Below are 24,447 nucleotides of genomic sequence, written 5' to 3'. Positions count from 1 at the left end.
ACACTGTTTTTCATTCTTCACATATCTTTAGTACAATACTACTTCCAGATGATACTGTTTCTAGACTTCAGATATGCCTACACTGTGTCACTGTCACACCAAGGAACAATTTGCTTCAAATTAGTATTAGCTACTATAACAATTACAATGGCTTGATTTAATTTTTTTTTTTTGTTTTCTCCTGTATGAATTAGATGAGTTTGTCTGCAACTCGAGAGGTCTGAGCCAACCAATGAATCAACTGCAGCAGCAGCAGCAGCAACAGCCCACCTGTGGCAGTACTGGTGAAAATCTGAAAGCAGGAGCATTTTCTCCTCAGTTTTACAGTCCCCATTATCAGGACTATACTGTGCAGTCAGCTCATAAAGTGTCAGGTAAGAGATACAGAGTCCAATACAGAGGCTGAAAAACGTTGGCATTTAGTTCCACGACTGATTCCATGAGAATAAAACTTTTAACAAAAAAGTTAGAGAATGTGAAACCGAGAGTCAATTGCATAGTGTTCTACAAAATGAAAAATTAATTTGGTTGTTAAAAGTTTCACGTTAAATATTTACATTTGTGATATATGAGGAAAAACAGTTTTTCCCCCTTCATTTCAATTGAACTAGTACCTTTGTTACCTTAGTGGTCTAGTCATCATCTTACACGTTCTTGTCTTGTGATCAAATTGATTAAACTGTATTAAGCAGCTTCAGTGCAGCAGTGATAGCTGAGGTTTCTAGGTTACAGACCAAAGGCTGCCTTCTAAAAATTAGTATCTGCAGTGAAAGGAGACAAATGGAGACAGCAAGGCTGTCAATTTATGAACTATGTTACTATAGCTTTCTTCATTTGCACCAGTGTCATTTTCCTCAATCTGAATTTAGTGGGGAAGTGGAAAACATTGTGCTTGTAACCCCTAAAGGCAGAGATGATTGCATTTGCTCTGAAAATGTGAACTGTTGGTAGTTTGAGGTGTACAGGCATAAGTACAATACAAAGCAGTAACTGGTATAAACAGAAGAGGGAAGAGAGGAGAGAAACATTCTCTCACTATCAGTCTCTCTCTCTGATCTCAGCATCCTGACTGACTTTTACTGTTTCAGGTGTGACGAGTCGTCTGCTGGGGTCTTCCTTTGAACCTTATTTGCTGCCTGAGTTGACAAGATATGACTGTGAGGTAAACGTCCCTGTTTTGGGCAGTTCCACGCTTCTGCAGGGCAGTGAACTGCTCAGAGCCCTGGACCAGGCAACCTGAGCAGTCCTGCAGTATTCCTTGGCCTATACTGTTCAAAACAGCTTCAGTTTTTAAATATATTTTTGCAAGTAGGCGATTTCTAATACCAATACACTTTTACAGGATTTTACATAGATATTGAATCTGTCCATGTTACCAAATAGTGGCCTTTTGAAGTTACTCACTTTTATTATTCACATTAAAGAAATACATCTACTGTATTTTCTCTATTCCAATTAAAGTGTTGTTTAGAGAGATTGATTACCCTTCCTTTATCTTGTTACCAGTAATTTATACTTTCAAATTTCCTTCAATTTTCATGCTAGGAAAAAGCTGTGCTTCGTTGCGTGATACTTTGGCTGCAGTACTGCAAAGATTTATTTTTATTGCCAAAGACAAATGAAACAAATTTGATCTCCAACCACAGTTTTTTGTTCATTTGCCAAATTGAAATCCTTTGAGTCTTTCTGTTTTCCAGCATTTATTGCTTTGTAACTTTTAATAACTTCTGGAAAAGCATACTAAAGAGAAATCCCAGCCTTCCTCCCCTCCCCTTCAGTTTTATACACCTTGGTGAAAGAAATGTGAATGGTGAACTATAGTGTTTGTGGGTATCTGTGAAGGTTGCACATTGTAAGCTTTTTTTCCCTCTGAATCAAGTCACAGCCTCAGCTGACTTAACCTGGCTTAGTGCTAGAGACACACGAGTCCTACAGATTTATCCCAGTGGAGGATTCAGACCTGTGTTTTTGTTTGTATTGGGGTTTCTTGCTTGTTGTATTTTTGGTTTTGTTTTGTTTTGTTTTTTTTCTTTTCTTTCGTCGTACCCTTCATTTTTTTTTACACAAAACAGATTTTGTGTTTTGTTTTTTTTATTATTATTATTGTTTCTCTTTGGGTCAGTTGTTAATCAGCTCTTGGTACTTTTGCTATATCTAGAACGCAACAAAGTTAAGAACCCGTAGTATTTCTTGGAACGTTTCTGACACTTCAGGAATCTGACCATTGGCCAGAACTAACACCTCTGAATACTACTAGCTTTTATCATGGTGTATGGCTGGCTGGCAAGATAATTTCAATATTGAAACTAGAAGTAGTATTTTCTGGCATATTATGCTAACTTAATTGTAAGTGGACAAAAAGAATTAAGAATCGTGTAGTGAGATGAATTACTGACAGGTTTTTCTCATTTTAACTTACCTTATATTTTAATCAAGAGCTGAGATGTTACTGAACTCAGCCAGATGTTTTCAGGACTCTTTTTCAACTATGATGTACTGTCATGCACATTTTTAGAAATAAGGCTATGAATGCTTTCAAATGTTGATGTTTGAAAATTGGAGTGTATTTAAGCAGCAAAAATATTAAAACTAATAGAAGTAGGTGGGCAGTTCTGCCTTTGAAATAGCTACGTATTGAGATATTTATTGAAATCCATCTGGTTTCCTCCACTGGTATAAATCGTTGTGGCTTCACAGAAAAAAAATGGAACAGTGGCAATGTACAGAAGGTATAAAATCTGGCCCAGAAACTCAGAACAAAGATAATTGGTTTTAGATATTCAGTTCCACTGAAGCCTGTTTTATGATTTTGCTTTCTACATGCACTGACACTTGCAGAGAGGGAGCCTTGGGTTCATAGAGCACTTCAGAAATTGCTGTGTTAAGTGAGTCTTAACCATACATACTGTGCACTCTTTTGAAAGTGGAAGATCTTATGTTAGTAGTGGTATATAGTGTCAAATAAAAATTCCAGTAGTCCTTATTGCAGGCAGATCTTTCAAGAGTTGTTTTGTTTTGTGCTCTTTTTTTCTTTTTACCAAAAATAAGCTACTCATAAAGTGAATTTATTCCTATGGGAAAAGGATAGTGTAAGAGTCAACATGTAATGAATGAAAGTTGGCAAGCCAGATTTGACATTTTTCAGTGGCAAGGACTTAAAGGCATCAAAGACTAAAGACACTTGAATACTGCTTCTTTTCTGTTTCTTATTTGTGTATTTTCAGCATTAAAAATGTTATATAGCCTAACAGTTTACTAAAACACTCTGGAAAAATATTCCATCTTAATATTAATCATACTTTTTATCATAATTATTTCATAATCTATATTGCTGAATTCTTATTGACAATATTATAACTATATGGGAACTTTAATTTGATAAGGAAATGTATTTTGACACTGATACCTTATTAAAGTATACTGATTCTAAATTCTTTGTGACTCATTTGCTATGAATTTGTCATTTATTGTATCATTGTAAAACAAAAGTATTTATTAAATTATTTATAGAAAATAAAGGTTTGCATTGATCTTTAAAAAAGGTGGACAGTACAGGCCTTTGTCAGCTTACTTCCAGCTCTCATTTATGAGTAACTTCATTCTTCCACTTTAAGTTTACCTTCCAGCTTTCCTCATATGGGACATTAATAACTTGCAGACCACACTTTTCCTGCTTGTTATATGGACTTCTGCTTCGATTTCGAATTTGTGTAACAGATGCTGCTATACAAAATACTGATAATAATTTAATGACAAGTACTTGCCTAGAGAGGTGGCCTGTGACTTTTGAAGCTGAATTGCTGCAGGATCCCACTTCAGTTTCTGTAGCAGTGGCATCATCCTGTGCTGGCGGTCCTGAGGCCCTGAGCACGGCTGGCCCCAGCAGATCTAAGCTGCTGCTTCGGCTAGTCCTGTTTTGCAGTGCTGCTGCTCAACACTTCCATGCTTTTCTATGTAGGAATTGCTATTTCTGACAGTGCAGTAACACTAATCACACTGTAAGAAAACAGACATTAAAACAGTCATTTTCAGACAAGCAAATGGTATCAACAGAATTCTATAGCAAGTCCTCAACATCCTCATGTCTCTTGTGATTCTAATAGAATTGAAAAAAATGCCCAGAAAATTCAGAGCAAGTTCCAACTACCCTTTCAGTCAGGACACCAGTCCCTAAGCAGTACTGAGATCCCTGGGCACGAGGTAGTTCATTGCATTCTCTTGCAGTGGTGCACAGAGCACTGGCTGACAACACTCAGCCCATCACACAGCAGCTCTTGTTCAAGGTGGTGACTATTACTTTTCCTCAGGGAGCTTTATAAAGCTACTCACATACATGCCAGATTTTTTTTTCCCCCCCATCTGCAGAGAAGTAGAAATTTTCACCTACATTTAAGTAAACAGCATTGTTTTCTTCCTCACCCCAGCTCTCCCATTATAGACTTCCCAAGAGACCAAAAAAAAATTCTAGGAAAAAGAAAATCCTTAACAGTGTTTTGCTAGGACAAAGCCATCTGCCACTGCCACAGCTCCACTCTTCTGAGGCCACACATTTGCCCAGCGCCATCACCCGTGCCTTTCCCAGACTGTATTCAGTGTCGTTTGCCTGTCAACAGAAGCAGCAAAAGCACCACTGGAAGATGTAGCAATTTGTATGTACCCCATTTTTGGAGTGTCCGCATTAAAAATGGCTTCAAATAAATAAAATGAGAAAAAAAAACATCTGCTACTCAGTTTTGAAGCATGACCTACTTCTTCATCATCACCTTCACACCTCTTTCACCTTCACCTCGATGCTTTGCTTCAAGCAAAATCCTGACAATAAACATCAGAAGCACAAAGTTTTTTCCACAACTTTTGAAATTGAGAGCAATATTGAACTATTTCCCCAAGTGCCTGAACTCTGTTTATGAGGCCTGAACAATTTCTTAGTCATGAGATGTGGTGTGTTTTTTCTTTTGGTTCTATTAAGCACCATGGAGCTACAACCAGCAGAAAGAAAACCTGGGTTTGCATTTCCCTAAACAAGCGATTTGGGTTTTAGGTCAAAAATCAAGCCTCAGAGAGTTACACACACATGCACTAGAGCACCTTGAGAGCCTATTACAACCTTGATGGACACTAACATCCTTGCTTGATGTGCAATTTCTGAATCCCAATGTATCCCCTTATATTTTCAGACCTAGGCAATCGTTACGCACTCCTTCCTGATTTTGTCCAGGCAGACTGAAGTTGGAGAACTGCAGGCTGTACTGGAGGAAGGTGACTCACAAGGATCCCTCTGTGCTGTATAACCCATAAGTCAGAAAAATAGAAGGCTGAAATTCCCACAGCTAAACTTAAACTGACTCATAGAGCAGCCAGACAGTGACAGTAAAACAAATGATCACAATGTCAATTCAGTAGCTTTCCTGAATAATTCTTTCTAAAAGACATTGACGGGGATGCATTTTCCCAGTTATGAGCATATTTATACAATTGAATTTCACTTAAAGTCTCAGTAAAAATAAATTTTAAAAAATCTAAAAAAAAGAAACCCATCAGCTTGAAAGCCTTGTTTTCTTTCTCCCAAGATGTGCCTAGAGGCCAAATCTAAAGCGGAAGGAGAAAGCACAAATCCTAAACAATCACAGCTGACAAAAACCCAGACCAAAGCCCACAGTTCCCTGACTCTATTTTGAAGCAGAATTTGCATGACTTCTAAGTGGCAAACCACAAAAGTTGCATCCTGCAACAAGCCTTAAGATCAATAGAAATACATGCTTTTTTAATTCACCCCTCCTCCACACAACAGCTCCACATTAGTACTCAGGATCAAATGAAGCATAAAATGGGTGTCGCTGCCACTCATTTTAGGTAAGTCACAGGCCAGCTACTGGCTTTCTTCCTGGCAGGGCACACAATACTAATTGTGTCTATCCCCTAGCAAACATGGACTGTACTGAAGCTTAACTACAATCCCCAAAACTCCATGGAGTTAACAGAAAGCGAAACAGCAGAGGTGTGCTAGAAAAACAGGTTGCTCTCCATTATTTTAACTGCAACTGCAATTAAAATAATCATAGTTAATCATAGAATCATTTATGTTGGAAGACACCCTACAGGGGTCATAAAGATGAGCTTTCCTGTGCTTTGCTCAACTACATAAATGCTTGTATTTATCAGCCTGTTTTCACCTTTAGCATAGCTTGCTGTTCACAGCTTCCATTTCTTTAAACTTCAGTAATATTTTGGTATCAGAACTTTCAGGGTGGGTCTGATCACTGCAGGCATCTCAAAGATGAAGGAAACAGCAACACCAAATATTTTAATTTTCAGGCAACCTCCCTCTCCCTGTCCAAAAACTCCCCTCTGCAGAAAAGAGTCTGTTCAATGATAGCCAATGCTTTGAACTCTTGGAACAATTAGACACTTGTTTTGCTCTTATCTAACACAACACTGCCTTCCCCAGATCCACAGTGACCCATACCTCAAGTCTGCACAAAGCCACCCAAACATTTTGAAAAGCAGACAAAAATGTGGCTTCTGCAACCATCAATTAAATCTTAATATACTGAACAAACACTTGTGCTTTCATTTTTAGAGTGACTTTCCCAGCCTCAGCCCGTACAAGCTCTCCCTCCCCCCATGCAAAACCAAGAAGAAAGCATCTTTAGAAAAACAAAGTCACTAAAATACTCATCTGGGTAACCAGCAGAGGAACCAAGAACCAATGAATACCTGGAACTCAAGTTCCTTTGAAAGATGGGACTCAACAGAGCTCTTATTGTTCCCTTTGGAACGTAGGCCCCACTGAGCAGTTTGTTTGTACTGGGGTTTTGTATCAGAAACATGAACACACATGCTGCTAAAGAGAGTTTTATTCATCCGGGATTTCTTCTGCTCAGTGCATTAATTCCACTAACATATACTGGAAATAATAAACAGAGTGAAAAGTGTCCATGCTCAGTGTTTCAAGCACCAGAAGAGGTTCAGCAGCAGCCTGCTGTGCTGACCCAAAATGCGTGTCTCAAATCATTCTTACAGCAGGTTCTCTTCAAAACCTGCCAGGAGAATGCTTTCCCTGGCGGGTATGGGTTGTGTGGGTCCCAAGTGAGCCACCTCAGAGCACAAGAAGTGCTTCTGTCTGCCTGCTGCTGAGCCATTCCCAAGGATATTTCCAAGAACATGGAGAAAGATGTGATCCTACACCTTCCTCCTCCCTTCTCCCCACATTATGTCTCCTTTCCAGGGAAATCTCTCAATGTTTGAGTCCTAAAGGCAAAACTGTCCTCACTAAAGCCGAGGAAATAAATCTCACGTGCTTACTCAGCCCACGTAACAGTCTGATGGCTGAGGGGTGCCCCAAAAGCAGATGCCTCAGAGGCTGGTGGGAGCCCTGCTGTCCTCCATCATTCCAGGGTTGTGCTCTTCCACAAGCTGTACCCAGCACAGGTCACCTGTACAAAACCCATCTCCTCAAGTTCAGTATAGATGATTCCCCTTTGTAGTGGGAATAAGAGCACAAATGAGCCTGGAAATGCGTTCCTCCTAAGGTTCATGGAGCTTACCTAGTAGATGTGCACTACAGAGAAATACTGTGTGTGGCAAAAGCTGCTGAATGGGAAACTTTCCCCAAAAGCTCTCTCTCAAAAAAAAAAATAAAATAAAATAAAAAAAAATCATACTTTCCACTTTCACACTAGATGCCAAACTTCACTTTTAAACTGTATTGTGCACGCACTGTGCACCCAGTGTGCTTTGGATTGCATCCTACCCTGCTTCTCCTGGTGAGCCAAGCCACAATGGCAGCAGCTTGCAAGGACCTACAGCAGCATTATAAAGTCCCACCAGCCAGCCCTCATATGGAAAGGCAGCACTCTCTCACATTAGCTAATTTCACAGCAGTCAGACACTGACCTGCTTTACTGCAACCCACAGCCTTGCCCTTCATTTCCTAAACACCAGGATGCTGAATTCTCCTGAGTATCACCAGCTTGCTTTTTCACAATATCCAACAGCATTTAGATATCCTCTTCCAGATGCTCTTATTGGAAATGGAGATGGTGCAATTGCATACGGAGTTCTGGGATCTTAATTGTATCAGTGTGAGTCATCTCTAGAAACAGTGCAGCAGCACCAAAACCTGCATTCAAATCTTTGTTCTTTATTTTTTCCTCTAAAAAAGTGTGCTGCAGAACAAAAAGATTTGCATTCTGCACAGCACACAATGCAGTTTGACAACATAAGATGTCTGTGGCACTGAATCAGCTTCTAAATCAAAGAGGTATGGTCTTGCAGGATTAAGCTCCGTAAAGAAAACTCAGTATTTGAAGACAAATCTTTAAGACAATATGATGTAACTCTACTGTTAAAGCTAAAATATGAGAGATTGTGTTGCTCCTGCACTGCACAGTATCAAACAAGCATTATAACACTGAAATCATCGTCTTGTATGACCTCTGAAGACCCAACTAAACAGGTATCTTTGTAACAGCTAAGGCAAAAGGACAGAGTACGTTCAGAGGCAGAAGTAAGCAGCATACAAAGAGGTCTTTTTTTAAATAATGCAGACTGTTCTCTCCATTTTTGCCATGAAAACAAGTAGACTTTCATCTATTTCCACCCAGTCAAAACATGTTCCTGCTCAACATTTATTTCTACTGAAAATTTATCACTTCTACTTATTTTTTCAGTGTCATTAAAGAAAAACAAACAAAAAATAAAACCCACCCTGCTCATTTATTTGGATTTTTTTGTTTTTGGTGTCTCCCCTTAACAGCTACAGTAACTTACTTTACAGACTTTAAAAATGAACTACTTAGAAAACTTAACTTTGTAAACAGTTCAGAGAAGATGGATGTCATACTTTCATTTCCAAGAAGCAGTCTGCGTGGATTTTAGTACAATCACTTCATGTCTATGTCATGTTTCATTTTCATGCTCCACTTTACAAGCCCACTAATCAGAGTAATGAGGTTGAATGTGAGGAAATCCCTTTGTTTCAAGCTGAACAGGCTCTGAAATCACATTTATAACGGTCTGTCTCTGCTTATTGAATTCCCGTTATCAAGCAATATAAATAATAATAATAATAATAATAATAATGGCATCATAGAATTTTTCTACTAAACTCCAAAGGAAGAAAGCCATTCTATTACAACATCTCCTGCAACTTACAGGAGATAGGGTTACACATTGATGTAAGAGTCGAAGCGTCTTCCACCCTGCAAACATGTTTAAATGGGAACACAATCTTACTAACTGCTTTAATAGGGCAATAAATAAGTCCCATATGTTCCAAATCAGTGGTATAAGTTTGTCCAGCGAGCAAAGGCCTGTCTGCAGGCAGTGGGGAGTTTGTGCCATGCTGACCCATCTCCCACACAAAGGAGTTGATTCCTCCCGTGCCCGTGTACCATGTTTCTAGGACCTGAACACAGTCTGGAGCCTTCCTGGTTCATTAACCCATCTGAAGTGTGAGCCACACGTATATGGATAATCTGCTAGAGGAGACAAGTTAGAAGTAGAGATGGAAATTCCCACTCTGGGATTCATTACAGAGCTGTCACAAGCTGTAATACAAATATGCCAGCGCTTCTCAGGGTTTTTTGTCACGACTTGATAGGACTACAAAGAGACTTACAAAGGAATAGAAACCATTATGAGCCTGTGCCACAAAAGGCAGCACTGTCAACTGCCACACAATTCTGTTGAACATGAAATCGTAATTACAAAATATTCTTGACTTGAATTTGCTTATTCTTGAGATTTCTTTCTTTCTTTCTTTATTTAAGTATCACATACAAATCTCCACCCCACCTTTGCTTTGGAAAGCTCAGTAGTAGTCAGTATATGACTGCATGCAATATACACAGTATATTGCAATCAAAGTTTTGATTCTGGTCCACTGAACACCTTAAATAGTAGCTAAGAACATCTGTTGAGAATACTGATGAATTTTGGTACAAATTGATACAAATTAAAAAATTTGATACAAGAATACTGCAGAATTTTGGGCACAGAGAACTCCATCTGTACTGTCCAAATTACTGCGGTATCACTGGAGCTGCTTGGTGTGCATATATGAGGTTCAAACGTGGTTCAGAGTTGCTGAATTATGCTTAGATGCACTCCTACAAGGGCACAGAGATAGGGGGGAGGGGAGGTTAACTTTCTGCCCGCAGCACCATCTCTCAAGTGGTGCCATGGCTGAAATCCAGGAAAAGGATGGCTCCCATTCAAAGCATACTTTTCTCTAAAGAGAGAATCCAGGTAAAACATTTCCTCCTAAAGCCATAAGTCAAACATGAGAAATGCTTTTTTAATACATCCTACGCTGCAACAGAAGCTTCATACATCACCGTAAGTTACTAAGAGAAGAGTCGGCAAGGCTGTACGAGCTTTAGAGGTACCACATGCCTAAACCTTCAGCCCGATCAGTTCATGGAGATGAGGTACAGGTTTGTTGTGGCCAACGTTTTCTCTACATCAGTCCATCAGCCTGGTTAAGCTTCACCCAGAGCACACACTGGGTCACAAGATTGGTCTCAAAAACATCAGTGTGGCATATGCAGGTGGCTTTTGGCCAGTGCCTGCATCCACTCACAGAAAACAGACCTTTGAAAGTCTTTTTGCTTTGCTCTCCCTCACAAACCTGAGCCAGCCTTCAGCAGGACCGTGGAAGGCAAGTTGTTGGGAGCTGGGAGTATCTGAAGAATTGCATAGAGAAAAAGCATTTCAGCTTTCAACTATCTCAAGTGATCCTCTAATATTTAATTAGGAATAAATACAGAACAAACAAAAAGTTGGATCCTTTCATAAGTATTTCAACAGGCATACACTAGTTTGTTAAAGAGGAGCTTCTTTCCAGAGTGGCAGAATCCCTCTACTCAAGAGCTGAAGAAAAACCAAGTAATCTGATAAATAAAGCAAAAGGCATCTTCCAAAACAGACACTTTTGGCAAAAAATGCTGAAGCCACCCAAACTGATTAGTAAGTTTAAGCAGGGTGACTGTCTAATGACAGACAGCTATCCCTCACAGTCAGCTGTAAGAGACAGCTGACGTTAAAATGAACATGCAGCTTTCCTGAAGTCTTCAAACGCTGCACTGCCTCCCAGACATGGGAAAAGAATAAAACTGCCCAAGTAGCTTGGCTTTGGCATAGAAAGAGAGAGTTAATTAAAGAACTGGGTTAATCCCAAGCCGTGCTGTGTAAGAAGCTCCATTATACCTGCTGCACAATAGGTGGGATCCATTTTCTTTGAGCAGTGCTTATGTAAGATGTTAATTGAAGACTGCATCTCATTTAACAAATACTGCCCCAAGTCAAACTATCTCCTGACGAACAAGAGGTAGGTAGGGCAGATTGCTGGAGGGACTGCTGCAGGAAGATCATAAACTACAGCATATGGGTGAAGAGCAGGTGAACTCAAGTGAGTTCAAAGGTAGAAGATGAAACACGGTCTAGAGATGCCAGAGATTCGGGAGGAGTCTCAGAACAGGACTGCCTGCGTTTCTAAAGGTGAGAGAGTGCAGCCTTTTCCTTATTACTACACTTCCTGATTTCTCTCTTATTTTGGGTGTAGTCTGGTTTGGGTCCCTCTGGAGAAGCAGCCTGACCTACAGAACGCTTCCTCTTATGCTGCTTCTGTAGCCCCACACCAGGGTGAAGGGATGAGCACCTCACAAAAACTCTGTGACACTCATGTTTCTGTGGGGCAATTGAGGGACTCAGGAGCCCCATGGCTTTTTCACAGAGCTATCAGAGCAAACCACACATGACTGGTGAATCCACAGATACATCTTTTCACTGGCAAATGTGGAAGTGGCGTGCAGAGGCCCTGCAGAGCATGGCTACAGCTGGTACAGGGCTGCCTTCACCTCCTGCTCGTGCCACCCCAGCTGTGCAACCCAGCTGGGCGCTGGGGACTGGCACAAACTGGCACAGCAGGGAGAGCCAAAAAACAATGTGGAGAGAGCAGAGAAATACAACACAGACCCTCTGCTGCCACACTACACTACTTGGACAGCACACGTGCCAAGGAACCTCAGGTTCTTGTCTTTGCACTCTATGGCAGCAAGAGTCTGCTGGGTGCAGTATCATCAACCCATTTCCACATCAAAGGGCTCCAGGGGAAGAGCCAGCACAACAGTTTCAACAGGAAGACTGGGAAATGGAGACCACACCAGACAGCACCCAAACAGCAGCTCTTCCTTTATTTTAGGAGCAGAGATCTGCAGACCTCCTAAGGGTGCTTAGACAGGTCCTGAACATCAGTCTTGGTGCTACAATTCATAAGTGAGAGTGTATGTTGCATGGTGAGCAGCACATTCCCAAGCACTGAACACATGAAGGAAGGTGGCTATACAGCCATACGGGCAGGAACTATGGGTGTGGAAGTGGCCACTGACACAGAAAGGGGACAAGACCCCTTTCTCCTATCCCCATTGGTCTCACTGGTGATTTGAAGATCTCTAGAGCAGTATTTTTCTGCCTCTGTTGGTTTTCAAGGGATCTTGATGCCATTTGTGGCTCTACAGATATAAACAATGCGAAGCATGTTAGAGGAATTTTATACACAGAATGACAAAGTTGAGCAGGTGTTTAAATCAGCCTCTACCTCTAGACATTCACTGTTGACCAGTAATGCTCTAACACCACTGCTGTGTACTTCTTTTTGGCTTAACAACATGCTTTCATGTGAAACCTCTAGCTACTTTGCGGTCATCTCTTCCTGCTCATCCTGCCTTGCTCATATCAACAAAAGCAGTATTTTATACAAAAGAAATCAACATGCCTGCTAGCTGGAGCACATCCTCACTAGAGACAAAAGTATCACGGTACCATAACAACTCTTTTCTCCCATGTTTCCAAGAGAATAGTGTGCCCTATTTGATGGAGACACACTCTGTCTTCAGCATTTATGTCACTAAGCAATCACTAATAGCTAAACTCCTGAATTCTGATACTAAACAGCAGCAAGAGTGAGTGCACAAGCATCATGTAACACATACACTTACACAACTCAAATGAGATGCAGCAAGATCCAGGGCAGTTAGTGGAACCTGCTCACAGTAAACTAACAGAGCTGCCTTTATGAATTTAAAAATGCAAATTTTATTTAGAACTCTTGCAAATGTTCCTTCACCATATTCACTGGAAATAGCCCAGCTGCTATCCCTGTAGTTTAAATATTCTCAAGTAACCACCATCCTTCTGAAGGAACTTCAGCTGCACGAAGTGAGCAAAGACAAACAAAAGTAAGTAATGTACCTCAATTCCATTTCAAAACTAACAAACTCATTGCTTGGACAAACAAAACCGTTTACAGAACAAATGATAGTCCACAGAACACCAGTAAGAGAGGGCACATTATTGTTAATTCTCATCCTTCACCACTCCCATCTTATTCACTCCTCACTTCATGTCTCCAGATAGCACAGTCCAATCTCAGCACAGAGAACTTCTGAATTCAACAGAAACCAGTTAAACGGTGGGAGGCTGTTTCCAACACTTATATTTCAGGCAGAATTTCAGACCTGAAGAAGTGTTCTCAATCCCAAAGCATTAGCCTTCTAAAAAACAATCAACCATGTGCAAATGAACACTACCATCTCTCTGAAACAGCTTAGCACTGAAAATTAAGTTTTTAATGGTCTTTTCTTGGGTGTGTGTGTATTTTCCCACAAGCATTTACATAAGAAAAGTGGAGTAATGAAGATTATGTAGGCTAGTTAATATACAAACCTGTACTTCGATACCAAAAGCTGAGGCTTCAGATCTCATCTGAAGGTATTTTGAGTGAAAATGTAATACTTCAGTGCAAGTGAGATCTTAAAAATGAGAGGCTCTGGGTGGGTGCTGCAATTTAAAGTTTCTCGTCATGGAAACTGGGCATGATTACATATCCCCATGCTGACTATTTAGTTACGTAAATGAATCCTAAATCTCAGGACTGAATTTTAAATAAAGTTGAGTTATATCACGTTTAGTTACAGATACACCACAATTCATGCAAACTTTATCCAATTTGAAGTTTTTATCATTTGAAATATCATAAATACAAATCATTCTTCTCTATGCTGCTCAGTTTCCTGATAGATGCAAAAAATACACATTTCACTGAGAGAATTAAATGTTTACCCTTCTCAGGAATGACAAGACACAAAATGATTTCTTGTCTGGAGACTTAATTACCTTTCAAATAAAAAATGGAGACATTATGGTCTGTCTAGTCTTACTTATTCATGCAAAACCATTCAGTTCAGGACATCTTCAAGCATGGTATAAACCAAGAACTGATCACATTTTCTTGTCCATAAAGGCACGTTAAAAACTTGCTTCTGAATCCATTAGAGAGAAATCAAGATCAAAGCTTTTCCAAAAATTTTCTCTGCATGATACCTTCCATCTATGGGAAACTTATAGAATCTTCACTATGATAGTGAGTAGCACTCCTCGTGACTACTTCCACAATTGCTGAGATGCTTTTTGTGCTGCTTACAAAGGACAGTCAGAAGAATGACAAGTACATGAGGGCACAAGAAATCTTAGACCCAAGATCATCATGCATTTCCCCTCCACTGCCCCAGTGGTTAGGAATCTGTGACCTTGCACTGTAACATTTGTTTCTTTTCCTCACAAAAGTTGCTTGTAAAGAAATCCATACACTTGATTTTTTCATACTTGTGATGGAAGAAAAGCCTCTAGATCACATTCCCACAATCCAGAGCTAGACTGTTTGAAATATGTTCAGCTGCCACTCCTAATGGCTCTTCTTGATAAACACAAATCAATGACTAAAGATGCATAGGAAGTATTTTTCTATCCTCTGCAGAACTACCACCATTTTCAAATTTCCCCATTCTTCACTACCTACTTATGTTTCTCTTATCATGGTATATTATTGCACCTGATAGTTAATGCGACTTTCCCCCACTGTCATGCCATTTTTCCCCAGAAGGATGCCAAAAACCACTCCATCATACTATGAAACAGCTACAGCAGCTGCTGCTCCTGACGTCTGGCTTAACCTGTTACCAGGAGGATAGTTATCACTTTAATATCCAACTGCCTGAGCATCTAGAAAGAGCCATTTTTTGTTCTGTATACTCTTTTTATCTATGCAATGGACATCAAATCCTGGGGAAACTAGAGACCAGAAAATTCCCTTCCTTCTAGGGCCAGCTGGTTAGAGCTGTCTTCCAAAGATATGACCTCATGTGCACTTTGGGCATAGCTCTCACAAAGACAGAACCACAGTTTTTGAGAGCCAGACTCTCTGTTGGCTCACTCTGTTGGCAGTGAGAAGCAGAATATTACAGAAGGCAACTCAGAGCCACTGCTGAGCTGCCCAGAGAAAGGAGCTACGTGTGACTGTGGTGGTACATACAAAGACCTGTAAAAACATGCACAATAAAGACAGAGGAAAGAAGTCATTGTACTAGCTAATGCATTGCTAATTTTGTCTATTAGATTTTACACTCTCATTCTTCGCATGCCAGACAACATCCAAACCCGACACCTCAAATTTTGTGCATCCTACACAGGATTGATTCCTGTTTTTCAATATCATACTAGGGCTGGTATTCCTTCTGAAAACAGAATCTATGTAATATTTGATATAGTGTAAATCACCCCCACAACTAGAAATAAGTTTATAGCAGAGAAAGAACCTCAAAAGAAAGCGGGCAAGTCTACTCCTAGTACTGCTAAGGAACTGCTGGATGGGCAACAACCCTGTGTTATATAGTTTACTGACACATAAGCAAGCTCTTTTTTCACAGTTTGCTGCCCGGTAAGCAGGCTTCCATCCAAGATTTTCACATCTTTCCTGACCTTGAGTTTTTCTTTGTCAGAAGTAATCGTGTAACCCAGTCTCAACCAACAGTTACTGAACACAGCCAAATATACAATTGTTTCATATGGAAATCACAGGCCATTTGTCTCCATAAAGCATTTATGCTTTTGTTCATTAGGCTATGTAGTCTTGTTACTGCATTCAAATTTAAATTTTAAAAGTTCTGTTGGTCCAATCTCCCCCAATCAACTCCCTTCCATGTGTGCTGTGGAAAATAGGTTATTTCTAATGCAGAGGTGAGAACTACTGGCCCAATTTTAAAATTAACTCTGTCCTATCAAATATGATCTTATTTTTTGTTCGTTTTGGTGTTCTTGAAAGAGTGAAGTATTCAATTTCCAGCTTTTTTGGTTCTCTTCAAAGCTTCGAGGCTTGAATTCATGAATTGTAACCATGGCTTGCTAGAAATAAGTGGAGAGCATCTGCGAGAGTGATATTTTTTGCTTCTGTGTCTTCTCACACACTGCAAGATATTTCACTTATATAAACCACTTGAACTAGTCCAGGGATTTTCCCTTAGCTTAACTGATGCTAGAAGATTGCATATGCAGTATCTTTTTACTCGCATAAACGGTGCCAAAACATTGTGTAGACTTTGGTAGTAATCACATTTAGCAGGGTTATGATGGGAAACAAAATAGAAATTGAACAAAGAATTATCCAAGTTTAATTATAAAAGATAGCAATGTAGAGTTAAGCTTGTAATACAAGTTAAACTTGTCCCTCAGACTGATATGAAGTTCTCAGGTAGATCAGGAGGATTAAAATAATAGTAATAATAATAATAATAATAATAATAATAACAACTCAACTTTTTGCCTCGATTCCTCTGGGAGCACAGTGAAAACAGTCGTACACAATAGAGAACTGTGCTTGAGTATTTAGAGCTTAAAATGTGTTATTCTTCATTATAACCTGTACAAACATTCTTCTGTATTCACCATGAGCTTAAAAGCAAGAAATCTGAAGACCGGCTGTGCTACTAAATACAGCCATCAGGACAAAATAAGAAAAACACTTCAAGCTATTTTTATTGTCCATATCTATGGGACATAGATACTAAGCATACTACCCAAACTACTCCAAACACAAAAAACAAACAGAAGAAGATGTGAGAATTACACCTAGATACCAGTCTAAAAAAGAATTCCTGCAACTTCTTTCCAGGTAGTTTTTCACAGAGTTGTATCTCTTAGGACATCCTCCAGTTTATCTATTTAGTTTTTTTCTGATTACTTCCAAATGTATAATCCGTATCATGGATGCTCAGTATTTTAGACAAGAGATGAAACTGGAAAACAAGAGTCTCCAGAAGTTAAATGGTTTATCAGACAATGACAAAAAATTGCAGCTCAACTGGATCAAGGACACAAGATAATGATCTCTTAACCCTATGGTTTTCAGTTCTGCCTGTAATTGTGGAATAGCATGGATTCAGTAGAGCACAAAATATTTTCTTTTGTCAATCATGCCATGGCAATGTTCAAATATTTTTTGTACCTTGGCATCTTATGATATATCTCTTGCTTTTAGTAGTCATGTCTCAATCCTGATTCACTTTCAGTGAACCAGGTGAACTTGACTCATTCCTATGCAGATGTCCACATTCAGGCTTACCGGTTATCCCACACACCTTTGAGGTCACCTACCTCAAGCCTCTTATCTCACATACATTGCTTAACCAAATTGTATTGTGCTGCACCCTGTAACAAAATACCTTCCCTCTTCCAGGAGGCCAAATGCACTGGCAGTCTTTCACTGTTCATATTGACTTTTCCACATCAGCACCATGCCTCTATTAGTAAGAGTGGTAGGATCAAAGCTCAGGGTAGGTCAAGCTTCCAGCACTGCATTCAGGTACGCAAGAGCATGAAATGTGTACTGGCTTTCAGTCTCCTTTCTACCTCCTGAATGCTGCAGTCATTGCAGACAGAGTTGTGTACAAATCTTCAAACACTCTTTATTTAGAAAGCAGAAGACAGAACCACAGCTGCACTTGTCCCTTTTTTGTCCTCCAAGGACTGCCTTTTCTCAAGAAAAGATATCCCACTGTTGGGACGACGTAAACCAGGAGCAATAGCAGAGGTACAGAAGCGATATATCAGAAAACATTGCCCAGTGCTCCAATTATCTTTTGTAGAAGTTACCAGGTGAGCAGGGCAGGATTGGCAGACTGAGGCATACTATAGGAGGAGAGAGTGTAAGAGAGAATATGGCAAGTAAAAAGGACTCTGGGGTTCTGCTATATCACTAGGGTATATTCTAGACCTGTAATAAAAGCCAAGTGCTAGATTTCTATTATGCTTACTGGAAAACTACATATGAATTCCAGAAGTGTGGCATTTGGCAGAGACCTGGTACATGAAGGGTGAGATGATCAAAGACACCAACAGGCTGTACAAGTGATTCCAAGAGAATTCAGCACAGATCAATTAGCTCAGCAAGAACATCTCTGCACAAACTTCCCTTGAATCCGCAGAGGATGGACACATACTTAGAAATGAAAGGCCTCTGCAGCTGAAGCACAATCTCTTCAATTTCTTTATATCAACAGGCCTTTTGATACAACAGCCTTGAGATAGCTGCAGAGTAATTGCCACAGATCAGATCTTCTGTTACGGCCAACTTCAAAACTTCCATCAAGATGTCAACAAGAACTCTGTATCTTGAGGATGTAAGGGCCCAGCTACCTATACTCACAAAATTGTTCCTGAAAAGGGTCTCAACATTCAAATACCTTCCTATGTACCTATTTCTGTAGCAAAGCAGAACGCTTCTTTTTGGCAAAGTTTAATACCATGTCTGGCTTCCCCCCTCTAAAGCTAATGCTCTGGTATAAAAGTCACCAAACTCAATCCACATTTGAGCAGGAATACAAGCAGTGGAGACAACCACAGCATTTAGAACAGAGTGCAGGGCTCAGGTAGCAAAGTGCCATCAGTACAACTATTGAGCAGGCTGTTTGTTTCTTAACTTACACGAGGAACAGAATAAAGTTACAACAAAGCAAGCAACAATATCTACCTCATCTCTGAATTCCCCCCCTGAAGAAAAACATTTTTAAACAGTCATAAAAATAAAAGATAATGTTGAATTGCAGACAAATGATATTTTTTACAACCTCCAAGCATTGTCACAAACCATAGAAGGCAGCTTCCTCTTCTCTGGGAAAAAGATTTCACGTTGCTGCATCTGTTGTGGCTTTTTTCAATACTGCGCTCAGCAGCAGAGAAGTCCTTTTGCAATGCAAATGCCAGGTTTTTTTCCACATCACATTTGCCTGGATCTGCCCTATTTCCAGCTCAGGACATGACAATTCTGATAACTGTTTCCACCTTGGTTTTCCAGTAACAAAAATCACTACCTACAAAAATCTGCCACTGATAGAAGTCTGGCTTAAAACAATATTTCTTTTTGCCTTTACTGAAACACTGAGTCCACAACTTCCGGAATACTTATGCAATTCAATGTGGTAGTAGATTTGTGATGAGAGATGAAAGAAGAGACTGAAGTTGTAGTCGTATTATCAAGTCACCCCTGTGTCCCCTTCTCTATGGTTTCTCCTGCAGGTTATATGTAGATTTTTTTATTGCACAGGAGTGGAAAATCTGGATGGGGGTTTAGCAACTTTAAGCAGAAACAGCACACAGGGTATGGAGACTCCAGAAAAGCAAATGTGTTACTATAGCCTCCAGAGATTATTCAGAAGATTCTTTTAGCATATTTATGTTATTTATGGAATAACACCTATATTTAGGTGGAAAATATCAGATTAAAAAAAGTGCTTAAACATGCTGCAACATTAAAAATAAGGGGTAGGCAGACCAAATTTATACAATTCAATGTTTAAACAACATTATGGAGGGAGAATGACAGTAAAATAAAGAGTAAAGGGTAAGAATAAAAAGTAAAAATGATTGCTAACTTAAAAAAAAAAAATAATTAAAAAACCTAATAGTTGAGACAGCATTGCAATAATGGGTTATCCTACATGTACGTAAGTTCCTGGAATGCTAGTGAGCAGCAAGTCAGATGGGAAGAATAACAGACTGCTCCACTATGCCTGTTTCTTTATCATTCAAGATAATTTGCCAGCCAAGGACTACGTTCTCTAAAGCCGAAGTATAAAGTAACATCAGAGACTAAAAAGAATTCTGTTGCAGAATGAAATTGAATTCAATCACTTCATCACTGGATCATCACTTTTTGCCAGCACTAAAGTTAGACACTTGTGATTTTAAAATTCTTATACAACAGTTTAAAGCAAAAAATATAAATAACAGTACGAGCAGAAGTTAAGCATCTACTGCAGTGCCACTGTGCTGGGGTTTTTACACCAAGACAAACGGATTGTAATGCAAAATTCACAAGAGCTTTTTTGAGCATCTCCAGAATGCTACAAACTGCTGTTCAGATATTTCCATCTTGCAAGTGGTACACATCACACGAAAGCATCATACAGAAGCATCATCATCTACAGGATTTCACACTGAATTTTAGTATTCATATTTCCCAACTGGTTTTACTTCACTAACACCTTTCTACCATAATACTGAAAGGAGAAGAGGAATTGCAACCCTAGAGAGAAAAAATAGCAACCTCTATCTGCACTACAATTTCAAAGACACAGACTGGATACAAGCTGACTAGCAGCACAAACATCTGAACCACTGAGAGAATTTTACACACTGATGTCCATGGCTACGATGCAGGTCAGTTTAGTCATGGGCAAGAAGGGGCATGAAACCACTTTTGCTCTCTGCGTGGTCTTGTCCTGCGGGGGATAAGACAAGATGAGCAAAAATATTCTAACCAGATGAATCATTCATCTTCCAATGGCAAGAGAGATAGAGAGAGATACATCTCACTTCTTACCGAAAGACTGGACCCGCTACACAGACAAAAATGCAGAGGATTTAAATTCTGAGAAACACTGGCTTTGCTGTACACAGTACTTCCTAATGTAGAAGGGATTTGACCCTTAGGAAACATTTCAAAAAGAAATGGTACTGTGCTCAGTTATTGGTACATGCTTCATGAATATATTTTGATTATTCAAAATTAGGTACGGTAGAAACACGACACCAGCCATAAGATAGTTTATATAAACTAGAAGTTACAACCAGAAATAAATAAGTATGTTGTTCTGCACACTAAATCTTTGAACAGTAAGCATCTTAATAACAAGGAAATTTGAAATTTCCTTTGAAACCTTTTGAATGCATTGGATCCTTTGAATGCACTTGAAACCTTTGAAATGCATTGGATCACATCTAAGAAAAAAATCACCATGCATCTACTGCCTACAGAAATCTGAAATACAGAAAGCCAATAGATTTGCTCTGTAAAAGCAAACATTTGCTGTTGTTGCATTGTTTATCTCTCTATTTTTAATAATAATTTTAAAAACAACAATATTACTTTCCTTGAGAAGTCGAGAGGTAAAGACAACCTAGGCAGTGGGACAGTAGCCTTGTCTTTTCTACACATTTTTTTCTTTAATAGACACTAGGTAGCATGCAGAAAGAAGTTGGAGGCTGTGACCTGAAAACTGAAAGAGCACAGAAGTTCACAAAGAATGCTGATATCTGCTTAACCTCACACCTCTATTTCTGTTTCAGCTACAGCTATGACTGTTGCTGATTTTAGTCAGTGTCACAACCTTTCATACTGAATCTAGAACATAGAAAATTTCAGCTTCCAGTTGTAAATGGAGGAAAAACTCAGGAAGAAAAAGAAAAAAAAAAAAAAAGATACAGCAAAAAATTTACTTTCTGGATGTAATTATCAGAATGACCTGTCTTTAACCCTACACTATGGCTAATAGACTTCCTGTAGCCATCATGTGATTAGACATCTCTTGCACCTGTTAGCATATTTAGGCATGTATTTTTGTGTTAACGGCCAGTGTCTTTCTAAATAAGCCACGACTACTTTTTAAATCGCTAAAGTCAACTTCCTCAAGCAACCACAAAGTGAGAGGTTCTCATGGGAAAAAAAAAAAAAAAAAGAGAAAAAAAAAGAAAAAAAAAAAGTGCCAGGCATCAGTTTTCAGTTCAGAAAACCTCAATAGAATCTGCGAATTATTTATCAGAGGAAGGGAGAAGAAATGAGAAACTACCTGATCAAAATACAGAATAGTAAATACAGAGGGAGATAATCAGGTCATCTGTGGAAAAAAATATCTTCATCTCCATTTTATCTTTGCTTTCAAGTGTTCTTTCTTCAGCAACACTATCACAGATATCTCCACAGGTAAACCCTGCAGTATTAGTCTGACAGCATTTAGAACAACGCAATTTGTTCCTGACCTGGGGAGAAGACAGCACACTGCTGGAGCAGCTGTCAGTGCACTACAACTGTTGTGTTGCACTCTTGCTGGAAAATAATCTCAATGTGGGATAAAAGGAATTTTTTTTTTTTTTAAGCAATAACAGAGTGGTTTACCCTATTTCTCCTTTCCTTTGTGCCTCATAAAGCACTACCATTAATGTTGCTTTCTTTTTCCAGATTATGTTTCAATTCCAGCTTTCATGACCTTAACATTACTTCAAATAATATGCTTGACCCGATCTTCATTTCTGGTCCTTCCTTTTCCAGGGCACCAGCATGGTAAAAGGCCTCTTGAAGAGGCCAAGATGAACGTCCCAGGTCACCCTGGTAGTGCAGCTGCTGCTGGGAGGCTGCATGAAGGGATGCAGAGCTTTTGGGACTTCTGGAACACAGTGCACAGAGACAACTGCATCTGACTCAGTTTTCACTTAAAAGACTCCTTCTGTTGTCAGTTATGTAAAGGTCTATTGACTTCAGTAGATCTCTGTGTGTACTGTCTCACACACACGCACGCATACGTGCAAAGTGTGATCAAAAAACATCTTCCCAGCTTGCAGGCAGCCAGTATGACAATGAGAAGGCTCTTTTGTTTCTGGCCATTTGTACAAGACAGGGAGCTTTAAGTGCCTTGTACCAGTATAGTCTGTGGTTCACATGCAGCAGTCAACAGCAAAGATATTCTAATATGCAATACCACAGCACTGGCAGTACAAGTTCAACTGTACTTGTGGGTTACACAAAAAAAAAAAGTCTCTGGAATAGTTAGGGCAATACAACTGTTCAGCATGGACAAGATCTGAGATGGAATTGGACTATCAGATTCTAGTTTACAGAAGACTAATCCATACGTATTTCCACAGAGCTCTCGCATGAGCTCTAGCCAGACTCAGCCCTGCACCCAGCCTGCTCAAAGGGAAGTTCTGCACCAAACACGAAACCATCACCCAGCACCAAAAATCACCAACTGCATTTCTATCAGCTTGCTCGATTATTTGGATAAGAATCCATTTCTGCAAACAGTGAGGGTGGAGAAAGCATTTGTTTCCAGGGCTGATGCTTGCCCAGATTGACAAGAAAGCTGGTGGCTTGCAGACAGTTTGATAAATAGACGATATAGGAGTTGAAGAGGAATCTGTTAGAGTTTGCCTTGTCTGACATAACTGGCAGGATAAACCACAAAAACAAAACTGGTAGTTAGCTACCAACATCAGCAGCAGATAAAGCTCTTCAATTTCTGTGCTGAAATTGTGTTAACCTTCATAAATGTCTATCTCATCTTCCCATGAAGTCATCCACTTCCGTATATGATTACTGGCTCTGTAACACACTAGTGACAACCAAGATGTGGTTGTGTTGCCTTGGGCAATATTTCTTGATTTCTGTTTTTGAAGTTGGTGTATCTGCTCTGCCTACTAATTATAGTTTTGTACTTACAGTTCAAAGAATGATATTTAAACAAAAAAAAATAGAGTGAGAATTGAATTGCTAATATGGAAAGGTAGCTATATTGTTTTGCCTTAGGTTTCACTACACCATTTTGACAAGAACAATACATGCATTTCTCAGATGTTACGCATATTGGGTGGCCTGGGATTAACCAGCTACAAATTTGGGTTTTCCTGCTTACTCACATTTTCCCTAGCGATTTATGAAGTTAAAATGAAAGCCTCAGGTGTGTTAGGTTGCATGAGAGAAGCTTGTCTGCACATGCAGAGATGAGCACAGAACTAATAAAGGAAGGGGGAGACAAATGACACCTTGCCCTAGCTCCTCCCAGGCCCATCAGAACTGATCTCTTCCAGCCTGGTTAAGCACAGAGTCACAAGTGCAGGCAGAAACACAAAACAAGGACTCTAAAGAAAAGACTCCCTGCCCATGACCCTCCCAGTGCTGAGATCCAATGGGCAGGTGCTAAAACCACGAACAATATCTGATGAGCCAGGAGTACATCATCATTTGAATGGAGAAGGGTTACTTGGTCAGAGGTTGAGGACAGAATGAAAAGTGGGGGAAGAGCATTTCAGGATCACACAAGACATTATGAGATGATGAAGGAAGGCATCAGAGGTGGAAAAAGATGGATTTATGTAACTTGGAAGTAAATAAATATGATAAAAATAGAGGGGCAAAGGGCTATGTATACCATGCAAACAGTTATCTGCTTGGTACACTTGTCCGACCACATCCAGCACCTGATCAGCACTGTCTGTGCCACCTTATGAAAGAATTTAATAACTTTTCAGGGGTAAGGATCTCTGTTTTTGATTCACGTG

General features: G+C 39.6%; 1 protein-coding gene and 1 long non-coding RNA gene across 7 annotated transcripts in view; one reads left to right on the top strand and one right to left on the bottom strand.

Moving 5' to 3' along the window:
* Positions 1-3,431, top strand: part of EPAS1 (endothelial PAS domain protein 1) — a 78,364-nt gene extending 74,933 nt beyond the window's left edge. For all 5 annotated transcript variants that reach the window (XM_052685425.1, XM_052685407.1, XM_052685398.1 and 2 more), the window contains exons 15-16: positions 195-374; positions 1,089-3,431. In XM_052685425.1, coding sequence (XP_052541385.1) covers positions 195-374; positions 1,089-1,240 — 332 coding nt within the window. In that variant the 3' untranslated portion in view covers positions 1,241-3,431. The remainder of the gene's footprint in view (positions 1-194; positions 375-1,088) is intronic.
* Positions 1,966-24,447, bottom strand: part of LOC128081837 (uncharacterized) — a 41,717-nt gene continuing 19,235 nt past the window's right edge. For both annotated transcript variants that reach the window (XR_008207423.1, XR_008207424.1), the window contains exon 5: positions 1,966-3,996. This is a non-coding gene — a long non-coding RNA (uncharacterized LOC128081837). The remainder of the gene's footprint in view (positions 3,997-24,447) is intronic.

The sequence above is a fragment of the Tympanuchus pallidicinctus genome, unplaced genomic scaffold (assembly GCF_026119805.1).
Source record: "Tympanuchus pallidicinctus isolate F22 unplaced genomic scaffold, pur_lepc_1.0 scaffold1, whole genome shotgun sequence".
Classification (NCBI taxonomy): domain Eukaryota; kingdom Metazoa; phylum Chordata; class Aves; order Galliformes; family Phasianidae; genus Tympanuchus; species Tympanuchus pallidicinctus.
Note: the sequence above shows the minus strand (reverse complement) of the source record. Positions and strands in the feature narration are given on the sequence as shown.